This window comes from Panthera uncia (assembly GCF_023721935.1).
Source record: "Panthera uncia isolate 11264 chromosome C1 unlocalized genomic scaffold, Puncia_PCG_1.0 HiC_scaffold_4, whole genome shotgun sequence".
NCBI classification, from domain to species: domain Eukaryota; kingdom Metazoa; phylum Chordata; class Mammalia; order Carnivora; family Felidae; genus Panthera; species Panthera uncia.
The window spans coordinates 25,457,517-25,475,322 of record NW_026057585.1 but is presented as its reverse complement, the minus strand read 5'-3'; the positions used below and the strand labels follow the sequence as shown (position 1 = coordinate 25,475,322).

At 41.3% G+C, this 17,806-nt stretch overlaps 1 protein-coding gene across 1 annotated transcript in view; it reads left to right on the top strand.

Annotated features, from left to right (window-relative positions):
• The window catches only part of SLC44A3 (solute carrier family 44 member 3), a 98,714-nt gene extending 81,144 nt beyond the window's left edge, over nucleotides 1–17,570 (top strand). The window contains exons 13-15 of the mRNA XM_049616771.1: nucleotides 12,484–12,621; nucleotides 15,143–15,379; nucleotides 16,780–17,570. Coding sequence (XP_049472728.1) covers nucleotides 12,484–12,621; nucleotides 15,143–15,379; nucleotides 16,780–16,881 — 477 coding nt within the window. The 3' untranslated portion in view covers nucleotides 16,882–17,570. The remainder of the gene's footprint in view (nucleotides 1–12,483; nucleotides 12,622–15,142; nucleotides 15,380–16,779) is intronic.
• The last annotated feature ends 236 nt before the right edge of the window (nucleotides 17,571–17,806 follow it).

Below are 17,806 nucleotides of genomic sequence, written 5' to 3'. Positions count from 1 at the left end.
GCAAATAGTGACAGTTTACTTCTTCCTTACTAATTTGGATGCCTTTTCTTTTTCTTGTCTGTTTGCTGTCGCTAGGACTTACTTCCAGTCCTTTGTGGTTTTTTCCCCAGTACTTTATTGAAAGAAGTGGTAAGAGTGGACATCCCTGTCTTGTTCCTGATTTTAGAGGGGAAGCTGTCAGTTTTTCACCATCAAGTATGCTACTAGCTGTGGGTTTTTATATATGGCTTTTATTAGGTTGAGGTATATTCCCTCTAAACCCATTTTCTTTGTTGTTGGTGTTGTTGTTGTTTTAAATTTTTTTAAATTTTTTAATATGAAATTTATTGTCAAATTGGTTTCCATACAACACCCAGAGCTCATCTCAACAGGTGCCCTCCTCAATGCCCATCACCCACTTTCCCCTCCTTTCTACCCCCCCATCAACCCTCAGTCTATTCTCAGTTTTTAAGAGTCTCTTATGGTCTAAACCCATTTTAGATGAGAGTTTTTATCATGAACAAATGTTGAATTTTGTCGAATACTTTTTCTGCATCTATTGAGATGATCATATTTTTTTTTACCTTGATGTTGTTAATGTAGCATATGATATTGATTGATTTGTGGATATTTGAACCATCCTTATAACCCTGGAATAAACCCCACTTGGTTGTGATAAATGATCCTTTTAAGTATTGTTGAATGCAGTTTGCTATTATTTTGTTGATCATTTTTTGTTCAACAGGGATCTTGGCCTGTGGTTTTCTTTTTGTGTGTGGTGTCTTTGTCTGGTTTTGGTATCAGGGTAATGCTGGCCTCATAGGACTTATTTGAGAGCTTTCCTTCCTCTCATTTTTTGGAACACTTTGAGAAGAATTGGTATTAACTCATCTTTAAATGTTTGGTGAAATTCACCTGTGATTCCATCTGGTCCTGGATTTTTGTTTGTTGGTGGTTTTTGATTAGCAATTCAATTGTGTTACTATTAATTGATCTTTTCAGATCTTCTGGTTTTTTCCTGGTTCACTTTTGGAAGATTGCATGTTTCTAGGAATTTATCCATTTCTTCTAGGTTGTCTAATTTGTTGGTTTGTAATTTTTCATGGTAGTCTCTTAAAATCCTTTGTATTTCTGTGGCATCAGCTCTTTTATTTCTGATTTTATCTATTTGGGTCATCTTTTTTTCATGATGTAAAAGTTTATCAATTTTGTTTATCTTTTCAAAGAACCAGCTCTTGGTTGCATTGGTCTTTTCTATTTTTTTAAATCTCTATTTTATTTGATAAGATGTTTATTATTTCCTTCCTTCTGCTAACTTTGGGTTTTGTTCTTTTTCTAGTCCCTTTAGAACTAGAACCTGTAAGGTTTGGTTGGGGTTTTTTTGAGATTTTTCTTGTTTCTTGAGGTCGGCCTATACCACTATGAACTTCCCTGTTAGAACTGTTACTGATGTATCCCAGAGATTTTGGACTGTTGTGTTTTCATTTTTATTTGTCTTTACATATTTTTAATGTTTTGGGGTAGGGTTTTTTGTTTGTTTTGTTTTTTGTTTTTGTTTTATTTTGTTTTTTTTTGAGAGAAAGAGACAGAACACAAGCTGCGGAGGGGCAGAGAGAGAGGGAGACAGAATCTGAAGCAGGCTCCAGGCCCTGAGGTGTTAGCACAGAAACTGACACAGGGCTCGAACTTCCAAACTGCTAGATTATAGCCTGAGCCGAAGTTGGACACTTCACCAACTGAGCCACCCAGGCACTCCGTCTTAATATATTTTTAAATTTCCTCTTTGACTTCTTCATTGACTCATTGGTTGTTTAATAGCACGTTGTTTAGCCTCCATGTGTTTGTGTTTTTTCCAGTTTTTTCTTGTAATTGATTTCTAATTTCATACTGTTGTGGTCCAAAAAGATGCATGATATGATTTCAGTCTTTTTAAATCTGTTGAGATTGGTTTGGTGGCCTAACGTGTGATCTATCCTGGAGAATGTTCCACGTATACTTGAAAAGAATATTCTGTTGGTTTTGGATGGAATGTTCTGTATATATCTCTTAAGTCCATCTGGTTTACTGTGTCAATCACACTGTTTCCTTAATGATTTTCTGCCTGAATATCTATCCACTGATGTAAGTGGGATGTTAAAGTCACTACTATTATCGTATTACTGTCAGTTTCTCCCTTTATGTCTATTAATATCTGCTTTATATATCTAGGTGCTCCGACATTGAATACATAGATAGTCATGATTGTTAAATCCTCCTGTTGGATTGATCCCTTTATCATCATGTAATGCCCTTTTTCATTTCTTGTTACAGCCCGTGTTTTAAAGTCTATTTTGTCTGATACAAGTATTGTTATCCTAGTTTTTTTTTTTTTTTTCCTCCTCCATTTGCATGGCAGATCTTTTCCTATCCTTTCACTTTGAGTCTGTATATGTCTAGGTCTGAAGTGAGTCTCTTGTAGGCAGTATATAGATAAATCTTAGTTTTTAATCCATTGTGCCACCCTATGACTTTTGATTGGAACATTTAGACCACTTACATTTAAACTTATTATTGACTTGTTGCCATTTTGTTGTTTTTGTAGTTCTTCTCTGTTTCTTTTTCTCTGACTCTCATTATGATTGATCACTTTCATTAGTGTTACGTGTGGTTTTCTTTCTCTTTATTTTGTGTGTATCTATTATAGGGTTTGTAGTTACCACGAAGTTCATATATAACATCCTAAGTATAAAGCAGTCTATACTAAGTTGATGGACACTTAAGTTCAAACACATTCTAAAAGAACTTTTTTTTTTACTCCTCCCCTATATTTTATGTATATGTTGTCCTATTTTACATCTTTTTGTTCTGTGAGTCCTCTTACTAATTTCTTTAGGTATAATTGATTTTACTACTTTTGTCTTATAACTTTCATGTTAGCTTTATAAATGATTGCTCTACTCCATTTACTATATGTTTGCTTTTTTAAAAAGTGTTCATTTCGAGAGAGAAAAAACTGAGTGGGGGAAGGGCAGAGAGGGAGAGAGAATCCCAAGCAGGCTCCATACTCAGGGTAGAGCCAGACATGGGGCTTGATCTCACAATTGTAAGATCATGGGGGCGCCTGGGTGGCTCAGTCGGTTGAGCTTCCGACTTTGGCTCAGGTCATGATCTCACGGCCTGTGAGTTCAAGCCCCGCGTCAGGCTCTGTGCTGACAGCTAAAAGCCTGGAGCCTGTTTCAGATTCTGTGTCTCCCTCTCTCTCTGACCTTCCCCCGTTCATGCTTTGTCTCTCTGTGTCTCAAAAATAAACAAACATTAAAAAAAATAAAAACAAAAAAACAAAAACCAATTGTAAGATCATGACCTGAGCTGAAATAAGAGTCAGACACTTAACCGACTCAGCCATCCAGATGCCCCTGTTTGTTTTTACCAGTGAAACTTTTTCCTTTTGTAACTGTCTTACTTCTAGCTATGGCCTTATTGTTCTCCACTTAAAGGAGTTCCTTCAGTGTTTCTTGTAAGGCCAGTTGTGTGGTGATTAACTCATTTAACTTTTCTTTGTCTGGAAAACTCTCTATTTCTCCTTCACTTTTGAATGATAACCTTGCTGAGTAGAGTATTCTTGGTTGTACGTTTTTTTCCTTCCAGCTCTTTGAATATATCATGCCACTCCCTTCTAGCATGCATAGTTTTTGCTAAACATCAATGGATAGTCTTATGGGTTTCTCTTATGTGTTACTAATTGCTTCTCTATTGCTGTTTTTAAAATTCGCTCTTTATCCTTAACTTTTGACAATTATGTGTCATGGTGTGGATCTCCCTGAGTTCCTCTTGTTTGGAACTCTCTGTGCTTCCTGGATGTTTTTTTTCTACCCCAGGTTAGGGAAGTAGTCAGCCATTATATCTTTAAATGAGTTTTCTGCCCCTTTCTATCTCTTGTCTCCTTCTGGGACCCCTATAATGTTTATTTACTTGAAGTTGTCCAAGAGATCCCTTAGTCTGTCCTCATTTTTAATATTCTTTTCCTTTTTGCTATTCAGGTTGGACGCCTCCCACTCTAATCTGTCTTCCAGATCACTGACCATTCTTCCATATCTTCTAATCTACTGTTGATACCCTCTAGTGTGTTTTTTACTTCAGTTATCATATTTTTCAACTCTGATTGGTTCTTTTTTATGTTTTCCATCTTTTTGTTGAAGTTTTTACTGAGTTCTTCCACTCTTCTCTCCAGTCTGGTGAGCATCTTTATGACCATTACTTTGAACTCTTTATCAGGTAGATTGATTATCTCCATTTTATTTAGTTCTTTTTCTGATTTTTTTTTTTCCTTTCATTTGGAGCATGTTCGTCTGTCTCCTCAGTTTGCTTGACTTTCTATTTGTGTTTCTATGAATTAGGCAGAACAGCTACTTCTCCTAAACTTGGAAGAATGGTCTTGTGTATGGTGATCCCCTGGGGTGAAAGAGCACCCATCTTTCACCACCAGTGTTGCCTAAACTTAAGATACGGTGTTAAATAAACAAATAAAACCAGTAAGTGATCTTTTAACATTTTTAATGCTGAGTTTAGAAAGATTCTTTTAGAAACCTAAGGCTAATTTATGAAGATACATTTGCCTAAAATTCAAATATTCCTTTACTTCCAGTTTAGTTTCATTTTCTTCTGGTGAAGTGAAATTAACATTAGTATTTTTATTTAAAATAACATAGGGAAGGGTGTCTGATTGGCTCAGTCAGTGGAGCATGTGACTCTTGATCTCAGGGTTGTGAGTTTGAGCCCCATGTTGAGCATGGAGATTACTTAAAAATAAAATCTTTAGGGGTGCCTGGGTGGCTCAGTCAGTTAAGCATCTGATTTCAGCTCAGGTCATGATCTCACAGTTTGTGGGTTCAAACCCTGCATCAGGTTCTGTGCTGACAGAACAGAGCCTGGAGCTTGCTTTGGATTCTTTGTCTCCTTCTTTGTCTTCCCCTCCGCTGCTTGTTTGCTCTCTCTCTCGCTCTCTTGCTGTCTCTTTGTCTTTCTCGCTCTCTCAAATATTAAAAAAATTTAAATCTTTAAAAATAAATAAACAAATAGAAATAAAATAACACATAGAGTGTTCCATTTTATAACATATGTTTGCCCATCCACTCTTCCTTCCTTTTGTCTGGTATACTTGCAGAGAAATGTTGGGGTACGGTCCACATGATGTTAGCAATGGTTATTTCTGAGGAGTGGGACCAGAGTGATTGCCTTGCTTTCTTTTTAAAAAAAAAAATTTAATATTTGTTTATTTTTGAGAGACACACAGAGTGAGCAGGGAAGGGGCAGAGAGAGAGGGAGACACAGAATCTGAAGCAGGCTCCAGGCTCTGAGCTGTCAGCACAGAGCCTGACATGGGGCTCGAACCCACGAACCGTGCAATCATGACCTGAGCTGAAGCCGGACACTTAACCGACTGAGCCACCCAGGCGCCCCTCCTTGCTTTGTGTCTCTGTTGCTTAATTTTTTAATAATGGGCCTAGAATAATAAAGCCATTATTCTAAAAATGAGCAAAGAGCAAATAAACTTAAAAAGAACAAACCAGACAGCACTGCCATGGCTCTACAGGCAGCACAGTTCTCAGCATAGATACGGTCCTTTTTCCATCCACCTCCCACCTGGCCCCCACCCTGGAGGAGACTGGCAGATTTCCCCTGCTCACCATCTCATTGGGCTTTTGCAGCTAGTGACTACTGAACTCCTGAATGGCTCTGAAGGGTGGCTGCAAGGCCCTGGAAGGCCCAGAGGCTATTTGTGTGTACACCTCACTGGGCGTGCGTTCCTGCCAAAAACAGAGCTCAAGATAAAACTGGCTTGGGATGCTTCCTGCAAGTTTTACTGTAATCCCAAGGAAGGATGCTTGGATGTATGGGGATGTATCTGGGCTCAGGTTTCACTGTATTTCTTTTAGTTTTGAGCGAAGTGTGAATACCAGGGTTATTTATTCACCATCCAGTCTCTCAAGTTTGTTTTAGTAGTTCTTGTTGAATTTTGAGTTGATAAATATCAGAACTTTATGAGGAAGGCATGCGAGAAATAAATCTGGCTATTCATGGCATGTTGTTTGCCACATGCCTTCCTGCCTATGCGGAGGGAAACTCTGTTTACCTTTGTGAAGAGTCAGTAGAACCTCAGGTTCACATCGTCTCCAGTAAAAGAAGGAACCACTTCAGTTTAGTGGGGGGACAAACGGCTGCCCTTAGCTGAGGAAGGACACAGGGCTGAACTGTGCTGGCTTCAGTTTTGACTTAAGGAGCAAAAATGTTCCTTCTGCCAAAGGTGCGATTAACGTTCTTGGACAACTCTCAGAGTAAATTACGGAGGTAACCCAGCTTTTCTGTCACCTAAAAGTATACTTCAGTCTCTTTCATTTTTCTTCAGTGATTAGCATTTTCTGTAAAAGGGGGATAATAATACCCGTGGTGATGATTTCAGTGAATGGTCATAAACCGATGAGATTACATAACATGATAATAGGAGGGTGACTCGTCCACTACAAAGTAGAGGGCAAACATAAAGCATTTTTAACACAGAACTTAAGAGCAGGCAATGCCTTTTACAAGCTGTGGAACAGGGCAACTGAGAAGTGACATTACGGTGGAGGCCACGCGGCCAGTCTTTGGAGGCAATGTGATTGGAACCCAGCCTCTTTCCACTGAGCCTTCCTGCCCCATCCTTACCCTGTCTTCATGATACATCTCATGAGAGCACCACTTTGTTATTTGGAGACTTCTGGAAGGAAAAGCACAAAGAACAGTTCACAGTAAATGTTTTCCTGAATGAGTCAGAGATCTACTACGTGGGAGTGATGCAACATGGGTTGCATGTGCAAGCCCCAGGGGCGTGCTGCCTCACCTCTCTGTGCTGTAGTTTCCTCAACAACCTTATCATCCAGCTGGGGTTTGCAGAGGAGTAAATGAGGTAATGCATTCAGGGGAATATAGAATAAGAACCGGGGTTGGCACATTGTGTGTACTCCATGAATACTTGCCATTATTACTATTTATTATTATTATTATTATTAATTTGCACACAGAAGTTTCACTTGTGTGAAACTTTGCCTGCTGACAGCAAAAGAAAGAAAGAAAAAGACTGCAGAAACGAATTAGGAAACTGCCATCAGGACTATGGCAAACCATTTGGGATATATTGCTAAGGTGCGTCTTGATGTGGGGTGCAGGGGAGCCGAGAACCTTGGGAAGAATCCTACAAGTATTACGATTCCTAGTAATCTTGTTTCCTCCCCAGAGAAGGGCTCCTTTTCACTGGGCCTGGCCCCTGGCTTGTGACTGCTAATGGTACCAGTGTGCTCAGTGGATGGATGATTGCACCGTATTTATGCATAATTTAAGCAGAGCCCAGTAGACACTGTGGAGGTGCTTAGGGCTCCCCAAAGGCTTAGGAGAGAGGAGGTACGGGGCTTGGTAGCTAAATAGGAGACAGTGATGAGGGGAGAGCTGCCCTGGGAGAGCTTCCAGAAGCACAGGCTGAAAATGACAGGACTCCTGAAACTTCCTGTCTCTTCCCTTGCTCCACAGGATGGCATTTCAGCCTCACTGAGGTCCAGCTCAGGACTCCTCCAGACCCATTTCCCACCACAATCTCTTCTGGGCACTTCGGTCTCATTCACTGCCTCCTGCTGCTGCCTCAGCCCCTGCCTATCCCAGTTTTCTGCAGGGAACAGTCAACTTCACCAGCTATGCGCCACTTCTGTGAGCTCTTCCTCGCTGCTCCCCTCCTGCCTGCTCCTTCCTCCCTGCCACCCCCAGCCTGTGCTTCTCCTCCATGTTGCTTTCACATTCGTTCTTGAGTTAGAATTCATTGTTCACCAGTCCTCACTGCCATGCAGGACCTTCCTTGTCTGTGTCCTTCCCCACACCCTCCCCACCTGCTTGTGACAGTCCTTGAAAGCTGGAAAGCTAATCAAACCACATCTAGAGGGAGTCTCTAATCCCAGGCAAGGGAGTGAGAATGGAGATGTAATATTGAGGCGCTCCCATCGTCGAGTTGGAAATCTTTCTTTTCCGTTTGATTTCAAGACGCAGAAGTATCCACTTGTTTGGTGGCACTAAAGAAATGTGCACACTTAATGTTGTCTGGTAACAAATTAGGAGCCTGAAACCACTACCTCTTGTCTTGCTTAAAGATTAGCCTTCTGGGGTGCCTGGGTGGCTCAGTCAGTTAAGCGTCCGACTTCAGCTCAGGTCACGATCTCACGTGAGTTCGAGCCCCGCGTCGGGCTCTGGGCTGATGGCTCAGAGCCTGGAGCCTGCTTCCGATTCTGTGTCTCCCTCTCTCTCTGCCCCTCCCCCATTCATGCTCTGTCTCTCTCTGTCTCAAAAATAAATAAACGTTAAAAAAAATTACAATAAAGATTAGCCTTCAGGATCTCCTGATTAACACTCACAACCAACAAAACATGTTAACCCAGTCCTTATTATATCCAGTCCTTTCCACACATTGTTAGGGTCTGCAAATTGGCTTTAGCTCGTTCACCCCAAGTTCCGTCAGCCCAGGCAAATACAAATGCTCTGAGCGAGGACTCACCACCTTGAACATTTAGGGCAGTCCATCTTCCAGCTGCCTGACAAGGAAGCAGCATCTACTGAGAGTACATATAAATTAGCTAATGCTGAAACTGCAGGAATTTTCAGTCCATATCCTGTGTCTCGAGTGATGCTTCCCTCCTCCAGCTATTCATTCAGACATTAATTCTAGGTCTCTCTGTTGCACTCAGGGTTGAACCTTGTGGTAAAATACTAGTGGTGTAGCAACTGCAGGAAGGCATATCTAATTTCCCTGTCAGAGTGGTTTTAATGCTCTCTTTCAGTGGGCATGAAACATGAAAGAAAAGATCAATGGTTATAGGCCCCCAAAAATCTGCAGAGTCAACACATGTGTGAGAAATTACCATTTTAACCTTGAATCATTTTAGCCAAGAAGCAGAATCTATTTTTACTGCTTATGACCAGTAGTGCTGAACTGACCATGGGATGTTGATCTGAAGGGAAAGGAAGGCCTTGTGAAAACTGTAGTCCCCGCTGTAAATTGGGAAGTACGTGGAGAACCCCAGTTTAGAGGCCGGAAGTGGTGGGGTGGTGAGCTGGGGACAGAGCCTCACGGCAAAGAAAGACCCGGCTGGGCCCTGGAATGTGGTCTGGGAAGCCAGGCCTGCCCTTCCTGGATCTCTGAGAGTGTGAGGGATCAAAGCCCAGGGATAAAGAAACCCTGGGCCCTTTCCACACCTCCTCAGGGCTGAAAGAGAGGCCTGTGTTTCCCAGTTGTAAATGAGGTCATCCTTGGCGAGGTCTGGATGATAATAGCTCCCCTTTACTACGAGCTTTCTGTGCGCTAGGCGCTTTGCTGACTGCTTTATAGGGAATACGTTCTTTAATCCTCCTGACGCCCCCTTGCAGTAGGTGCTATAACTCACTTATAGATGAGGAAATGGAAGTCGGAGAGAGGTTAAATCACTTGCCCAAGACTGAGAGCCGGTGGGTGGCAGAACTGGGATTTGAACCCAGAGACTGCCTGGCTTACCTTAACCACCATGCTTTTAAATAGCACTTTGTCCTAATGAAAACTGATTGTGTAATGTCCGGAAAGTTAGAATTAGAAAAAAACAAACAAACAAAAAAAAAAAACATTTACCAGGGGATCTGGAGAAATGCCCTTGATCTTGGTTTCTGGTCTCTAAAAGAAGAATTATGTTATTCTTTATCCACCTACCGTACAAAAGTATTGAAAATGGATAATGAGTTGGTCATCAGGGCTCATAGAATCTTAGATGACTGAAGATACTAAGCAAAGAGCAAATGCATTTCCACCTCCGTACTCAAAACTTAAGTCCCCAAACTGGGGCTGGCTTTAGTTTAGTTTTGTGGGTTTTTTAAAAATATTTATTTATTTTGAGAGAGAGAGGGCATGCCTGTGTATGCATGTGTGCAAGGGCACAAGCAGGGGCATAAGTGTGGGAAGGGACAGAAAGAAAGGAGGAGAGAGAATCCCAAGCAGGCTCCACACGGTCAGCACAGAGCCCGGCATGGGGCTTGATGCCATAAACCATGAGATCATGACCTGAGCTGAAATCAAGAGTCAGACACAACCAACTGAGCCACCCAGGTGCCCCTGGGGTCAGCTTTCTGCAACAACCAGTTTGGGATTTTAAAAGCAAATTTTATGTTCCATCCAAGTCAGAAACCAAAAGTTCTTTGTGGAACTTTTGTCTTTGAAAACCAGACTTTGATCTCTAGTTGGCCTTGGTCAAGAGGGAGTTTGGTAAATTCTACCCCTTTATTCTCCGTGTCCTCTATCACTTACTCTGATTAAGAGCTGTATCACTGGGAGATGGGTTACTACAATAGACTCCAAATTGGTTTCCCTACAGTGTTTTTGAATGGGCGTAGGAAAAGATTAATTTGTATATCAAGAGATAAAAAAAACTTTCATTTTTTTCCTAAGCTGAAAGAAATGACATAACCCCAACAGGTAGTATTACGGTGTATTTTTCCAGGGAAGTTACAAATTCTGAGTTGTAAACTGCAGTGCAAATAGCATTTTTAAAGGTTTCAAGGGAAATATAAGAAATAGATGGTTTTGAAATTATCATATGGTCATAAGAAGAAGGTATTTTGGAAAAAGGATCCAGGAAATCTTCCCTTGTGAACATAAACACCACAAACACATACACTTGTCCTTTTTGATTTAGTTATCTCGTTTTTGAAATTTATCCTTAAGAAATTATCCAAAATCCATTGGGCGCCTGGGCGGTTCAGTTGGTTAAGCATCCCATTCAGTTGGTTGAGCTCGGGTCATGGTCTCACAGTTTGTGAGTTCGAGCCCTGCGTCGGGCTCTGTGCTGACAGCTCAGAGCCTGGAGCCTGCTTCCTGATTCTGTGTCTCCCTCTCCCTCTGCCCCTCCCCTGCTTACGCTGTCTCTCTGTCTCTCTCTGTCTCTTTCTCAAAAATACATAAACATTTAAAAAAATGATCCAAAATCCAGAAATTAAGATGTCTATTGCATAGTTTTTATAATAGCAAAATATTTAAAATAGTTTGTATATGCCCTGTCTACACACACACACACACACACACACACACACGCGCACCTGACAGAATGTGTATTTATTAAAAATTAAAATTATAAAAGCCATGGAACAACAAGAAAATGCTCATTATATAAAGGAAGAAGATACGTAAAGTGATACTGTGCCGCGAAAATTATATATTTTTTCATTTCTAGGATTTCTATTTGATTTGCTTTTGACTCTGTCTCTTCACTTTTCATACCAAGCTCTTCCTTCCTTACGGTCACTATTCTTTCCATTGTCTTAGCACCTTTATTTATCTTTTATTTTTTTTAAGATTTTATTTTTAAAGTAGCCCCCTGGGTGGCTCGGTCAGTTAAGCATCTGACTGCGGCTCAAGTCATGATCTCACGGTTCGTGGGTTTGAGCCCCGTGTCGGGCTCTGTGCTAACAGCTCAGAGCATGGAGCCTGCTTCTGATTCTGTGTCTCCCTCTCTCTCCGCCCCTCCCCTGCTCACACTCTGTGTCTTTCTCTTTCTCTCTGTCAAAAAATAAACATAAAAAAAGGAAAAAAATATTTTGTTTTTAAAGTAATCTCTACACCAAACGTGGGGCCCAAATTTACAACTTCGAGATCAAGAATTGCATGCTCTCATGCTCTACCAACTGAGCCAGCCAGGTGCCCCCCAACCCCATTGTCTTAGCATCTTAAACGCACTTTCTTGAATATTTCAGATTTTTTTTCAGGGTACAGATTCTCTTGTTTGTTGTGGTGTTCTTTTCCTTGGGCCATCTGAAGCATTTTCCTATGAGCATTACTTCACTGTCTTCAAGGGTGGTTGTCTGTGGGACTCCATCATTCCCTGGCCTATGAGGATGTGGTTTTGCTTGGCCCCTGCCTAGACTCTAGTAATTTCAATGGCCCCAGGCAGATAGTGTATTTCTGTACCACTTTCCCGGGATAGTTGGTTGAGTCTGAATTTATGCTGAGAGTTCAGTTCCCTAACAAGGGCCTGAATATTGTCTTTTACCCCTAAGGGATTAAGTTTCCAGCCCCAACCTCTAAAGCCTTTACTGATTTCCTGCCTGTTGAGCCTGTGGGTTCATATCTCATTAATTGCTAGGGGCTGCTTTGTTTCTAGCACCTAAACTTCCTTCTCTGCCCTCAAACTCTGCCGTTCATTAAAAAAGTTTCTGCTTTACCTATCATTTCCAGGCTTGTAGAGCGATGTCCCATCCACACCGTATTGACCAGAAATACTTATTTTTCCATTTACTGCAACTATGTGAAAATATATGTGAATATAACCAGAGACCAGAAGGTGACTTTGAAACTGAAATGATTTATTATGGGTAGAGATGGGTTTATAGCAACCATTTTTCTCCATTTTGCAACTATTCTGTATTGTCATGATATTGTCTCTAAAACAATATAAGAAGCATCATCTTTTTCACCATTGTCTTTTGTTTCAGAATGCATATGCTGCAACTGCCATTAATGGGACAGATTTTTGTACATCAGCAAAAGATGCACTCAAACTCTTATCCAAGAATTCAAGTCATTTCACATCTGTTAACTGCTTTGGAGACTTCATAATTTTTCTAGGAAAGGTGAGATGTCCTCACTGAAATAATAAATAGAGAAACTTGGGATCCAGACGTGAAGCCACAGAGCTAGACTTGAAAGAGAACGAACGTTTCTTGAGTGCCTGCTCTATAGTGGATGCTGTGCCTTATTCTCTCATTTAATCCTTAGTCCTGTGAGGTAACTTATTTTGCAGATGGGAAAACTAAGGCTTAATAACTTGTCCAGGATCGCACAATGGGTGGAGTCAGGATTTGCATCCTAACCCTTTTCTCTCAGCAATGCTCAGTTCTCTAGACCATTCTGGCTCCCACTTTTTCATAGCTAAAATGAAAATGCTACTAGCCTCATTAAATGGATATATTTTGGGGGGCTTTTTTCATAAAACATATGGAAATAGTACTGAAACCTAATGAAATGTCTGGATTATTTAAAGGCATTAAGTCCATAAATACAAAGGCAGCTTGTTAACGTCCCAAGTGGAGCCAGAGGTACATTTCCACTGTCATCTGAATAGCATTTTTCAAGGAATTGTGTGTAGTCTTATGTGCAGTGCAGTGAACGAGCATCTTAGAGCTCCATCTCACGTGTAAAGGACAAGGCCTGAACTTGGGGTCTTTAACAACTCCAGACCTCAGGCTGGACCAAAGATAACACGTGTCCTTTCTAGGTTAACTAAAATATGGAGGGATGCCTGGGTGGCTCAGTCGGTTAAGCAGCTGACTTCAGCTCAGGTCATGATCTCACACTCCGTGAGTTCAAGCCCCGCGTCGGGCTCTGTGCTGACAGCTCAGAGCCTGGAGCCTGTTTCAGATTCTGTGTCTCCCTCTCTCTGACCCTCTCCCGTTCATGCTCTGTCTCTCTCTGTCTCAAAAATAAACAAACGTTAAAAAAAAAATTTTTTTTTAAATAAATAAAATATGGATGCAACTGGTATGATAGCCTCTAACTGACCATGCTTCAAGCTGAAGGTTCTCTACACTGGACCACATGGTGTGTCCCTTTGCTTGTGATTGTCACGCACGGGGCCTAATTCTGCACACCTGTTTGCCTGATCCCACTTCCACTTGATTGCCTGCCCTTCGAATCCCTGACCCCAGACCTCCTGAGCTTCCTGCCACGTCTGTGCTATTCCAAGCTAGACATCCTGGCTCCTTCCAACCATTCCTTCTCAAGGCCGTGAATGCTGAGGCCTTCAGTGGTGCCCCAAAGTGAACAAGATCTTGGTCTCCAGTTGTGACCCGGCCACAGCCAAATGTGAGGACTCCTGGCTCATTTAGCATTTTGTGCCTCCGTGGTGTTTGGTAAATGTCTCTGGTGTATTAAGTAACAAGTTATAACATGCACGGATTTCACAGGTGTGTGTGTTAGTTGCACATATATTTTAAGGCTCAGATGGGCCCCAGAGATTTTTCATGCAACGGTAGCTCAAACTGATTATGCCTTTCAAGACAGCCTAAATAATCTAAGTTACAGTTGTTTTTAAATAGATAATATTGCCTATGTTAGTTTGGTAAGATGTTCTCTAATAACTACTTCCAAAAATTTTAGAATGAGGTTTCATCTTTTAACAGAATTATCTTTTATTTTAGGTAATAATTCATTTTCCTATATTTCCCATAAGGAACATGGAATTGCTAATAAGCTTCTAGTGAGCATGTAACAACCAGTGATTCTTTGTTTTTGAATGAAGTCCCATTCACACATTCATGTCCGTCTTTGTGGGTATCCAAGGGCAACGGGGATTCCAGATGGACTCCATACTCCATTTTATTTGTTTAAGAATTAGGTATAAAAATTTTTTTTTTTTAAATATAAAAAGGAACATCATGGTCTGTAGTCATGTTGCTGGGAATATAATTACATATGGCAAAAGCCTGGATTAATCCTATTATCTCCCCACACCAGCACTGGAAAGCCCTTCCAGTAATCCCTAGGGTAAAAACAATCACATATTAAACTACAGTATATCCACCCAGTGGATTGTTGCACTGTTATTTAAAAATGGCACTTATTAAAAAGTATTAAATGAAGGCACGCCCTGGTGGCTTAGTTGGTGGAGCGTCCCAACTCTCGATTTTGGTTCAGGTCATGATCTCACAGTTCGTGAGATTGAGCCCTGCGTCAGGATTCTCTCTCCCTCTGTCTCTCTGCCTCTGACCAGCCTGTGTGCACACACACGCACGCACGCTCTCAAAATCAACAACAACAAAAGTATTAAATGAAGATACTTATGGGAGTGGCACGTGAAAAAACTAAAAATTTTCAGCTATCGTTACATCTATATAAATACAAAAACTAGGCACAGATAAAAAATGTAAATACATCTACTCTCTTATCCTTACTCTGAATTAACTGGGTCGTCTTGTGGCATCATAGCTCCTTTTTTTCTTAATTTCATTGGACCACATTTTCTGACAAGCCTTCTTTACAACAGGGCACACACATATGCATGTATATGAAACTACTACTTGTAAATGACAGACAGCATTTCTCAAATATTCTGGCCAATTTATAAAGGTTCTCAGTGAAGTCTTGTTTTCCCAGGTGTTGGTGATGTGTCTCACTGTTTTTGGAGGACTGATGGCATTTAACTACAACCGTGCCCTCCAGGTGTGGGCAGTCCCTCTGCTGCTGGTTGCTTTTTTTGCCTACTTTGTAGCCCATAGTTTCTTATCTGTGTTTGAAACTGTGCTGGATGCACTCTTCCTGTGTTTTGCTGTTGATCTGGAAACAAATGATGGATCGTCGGAAAAGCCCTACTTTATGGACCAAGAGTTTTTGGTAAGCAGACATTTCACTTCCTGCTTCAGTCTCTATCCTCAAAATCTCAAAAAGTGTTCAAGACTCACACGTAAAGGAGGCTTGTACCTAGCCTCGTTTGTTCTTCCAGAGGGCTCTGTGTGCTTCTGCCACTGGCCTGAATGTCTAGAGTGAGATTTGGGTTCTGTTTTCTGAGGCTGAACCCACTTCCCTTATTGGAAACTCTCCCTGGAGAGAAGTGAAGCTGAACAATTAATACGGACCAGATGACCTTGGGCAGGTGTTCTGGACAGAGCAGTCCAAGTCCCTTTGGTCCTGTTGGCCGGGTCTGGCGTTTTGGGTGGTCTGGAGGTTTAACGGCTGATCTTTCTCTAAAGCATTTTTGCCTCCTCAAGCATCACAACAGACCCTTTGTGTTTTAGGGGGCGCACACATCACCATCTGTGCCAGTATTGACAGATCTGAGGTTCTCAGGCCTTTTATTAACTGAGGCCCCACCGATGCAGGAAAAGCCACACCCTGTCAAGTCCCTTACAGCTTCTATCTGGAAATAGCAGGCAGCTGTTTCCAACACAGTCGTTGCTTATTTGTCTTATCAGGAGTAGACAGGGATATTTTAACAACTGAATGAAGTCTCTTGGTTGTCTGGGTCAAGTGAGTTTTAGTACTTTTATTCTGTTGTCATAAAACTTAGGTGTTAAAGCCCATTTGCTCTTTTTAAGATTTTATTTATTTTTAAATTATTTAGTGTTTATTTTTTGGGAGATAGAGTGCAAGTAGGGGAGAGGCAGAGAGAGAGGGAGACACAGAATCTGAAGCAGGCTCCAGGCTCTGAGCTGTCAGCACAGAGCCCGACACGGGGCTCGAACTCACAAACCGTGAGATCATGACCTGGGCTGAAGTTGGACGCTTAACCGACGGAGCCACCCAGCTGCCCTGTTAAGATTTTATTTTTAAGTACACTCTGTACACAACATGGGCTCGAACCCACAACCCTGAGATCAAGAGTCTCATGCTCCACCGACTGAGCCAGCCAGGCGCCCCTAGCCCCTTTGCTTTTAAACAGCATTCAGAGCACTCCTTGGCTCAGCCAGGCAGTGAGGTTTAACAAGCACATCTATGGTTTTACAATCAAATAGATTCTCCACCTCCTCCAGAGAAAACCTAAAAATACAATAGCACTTTATTTGTATCTAGCCTAAAGAAATTCTTCCCGATGATGGTAGGAAGCTAACCGAGGCTTCTTTCTCAGATTTATACTTTTCTGATTACAAATCCACTTGGGAATCTACCCCCTAAAAAACTTGAATTCAACAGGGAAAACTTTAAAGATTAAATTCCCCTAAATGATATGGTCAAATAAATAGTTGCGGTTGGTGCAGATAGCTAACACTGGTCTAACTCCTTCTTTTATTTTTCAGAGTTTTGTAAAAAGGATCAACAAGTTAAAAGACACGAGGGCACAGGGGGAGGAGAACTCACTAAGGAACGAGGAGGGAACAGAACTCCAGCCCGTTGTGTGATAGGTGCCCATTAGAGTGTTGCCCCTGGAAAGTGTCCTTCTTCTAAGAGCCATTCACAGAATAAATGGTAAGGCCGATAGACCCTATTCTTCACTGTCTTTGTCCTTATTGTTTGGCCATTATAATACCAGAACCATGAAAGTATATCCTATTCCGGATTCAGTAGTTCCTTATCGATGTATATCCACCTTGGGGTATGAATATAAAATACTCCCACCCCGTCCCCACCAATGTTCCTGAAGATGATTTGAAGATTATTCCAAGTTGGATTTAAGATGCTTTTGAGGCACGTGAGTCTCGATGGAGTAAGCGAGGGCCAAATCAGGGTCAAATACTAGTTTGAATCTTGGCTGTCATTTTCTGTGTACGATGGGCAGGTCCCTACAGTTTCCCAAGCCTCAGTCTCTAGCATAGAGTGCATTGTTGTGTGGATTAATAAAGAAATGATAAAGTATCTTATAAGACCTGGGAAAGAGGACTTTTTAAACAAAATCTGCCTTCACCTATCTGGTAGTTAGCCAGAAAATAATCAGCCTGTGGCTCATATGAATGTTCAAAAAAAATATTTATTTATAAAAAATACAACGGGATAAGTTTATGCTGAGAAATGCAGCAATAAATACAGTTGAAGGAAACAGCAACTCTACATTGATACATTGGCACAAACAGGAAGAGCACACACACCACCCAGACCTAACTGTCTGCAGGCCGATTTTGTACACGCTCCTTTAGAAACACCACTCTGAAAAGATCTTGTCGGTTTAGGTAAGAGAATGAGTACACATATAATCACAAATGCACACGGATCAGGACTTTATTTAAAAGTTAGCAAACAATACTGTAGACATTGATATGTAAATTTCTAAAATGCTGCATCTTAAATTTAGTTGGCAAAGACCACATTTAGCTCTAAGCATGACTTTAG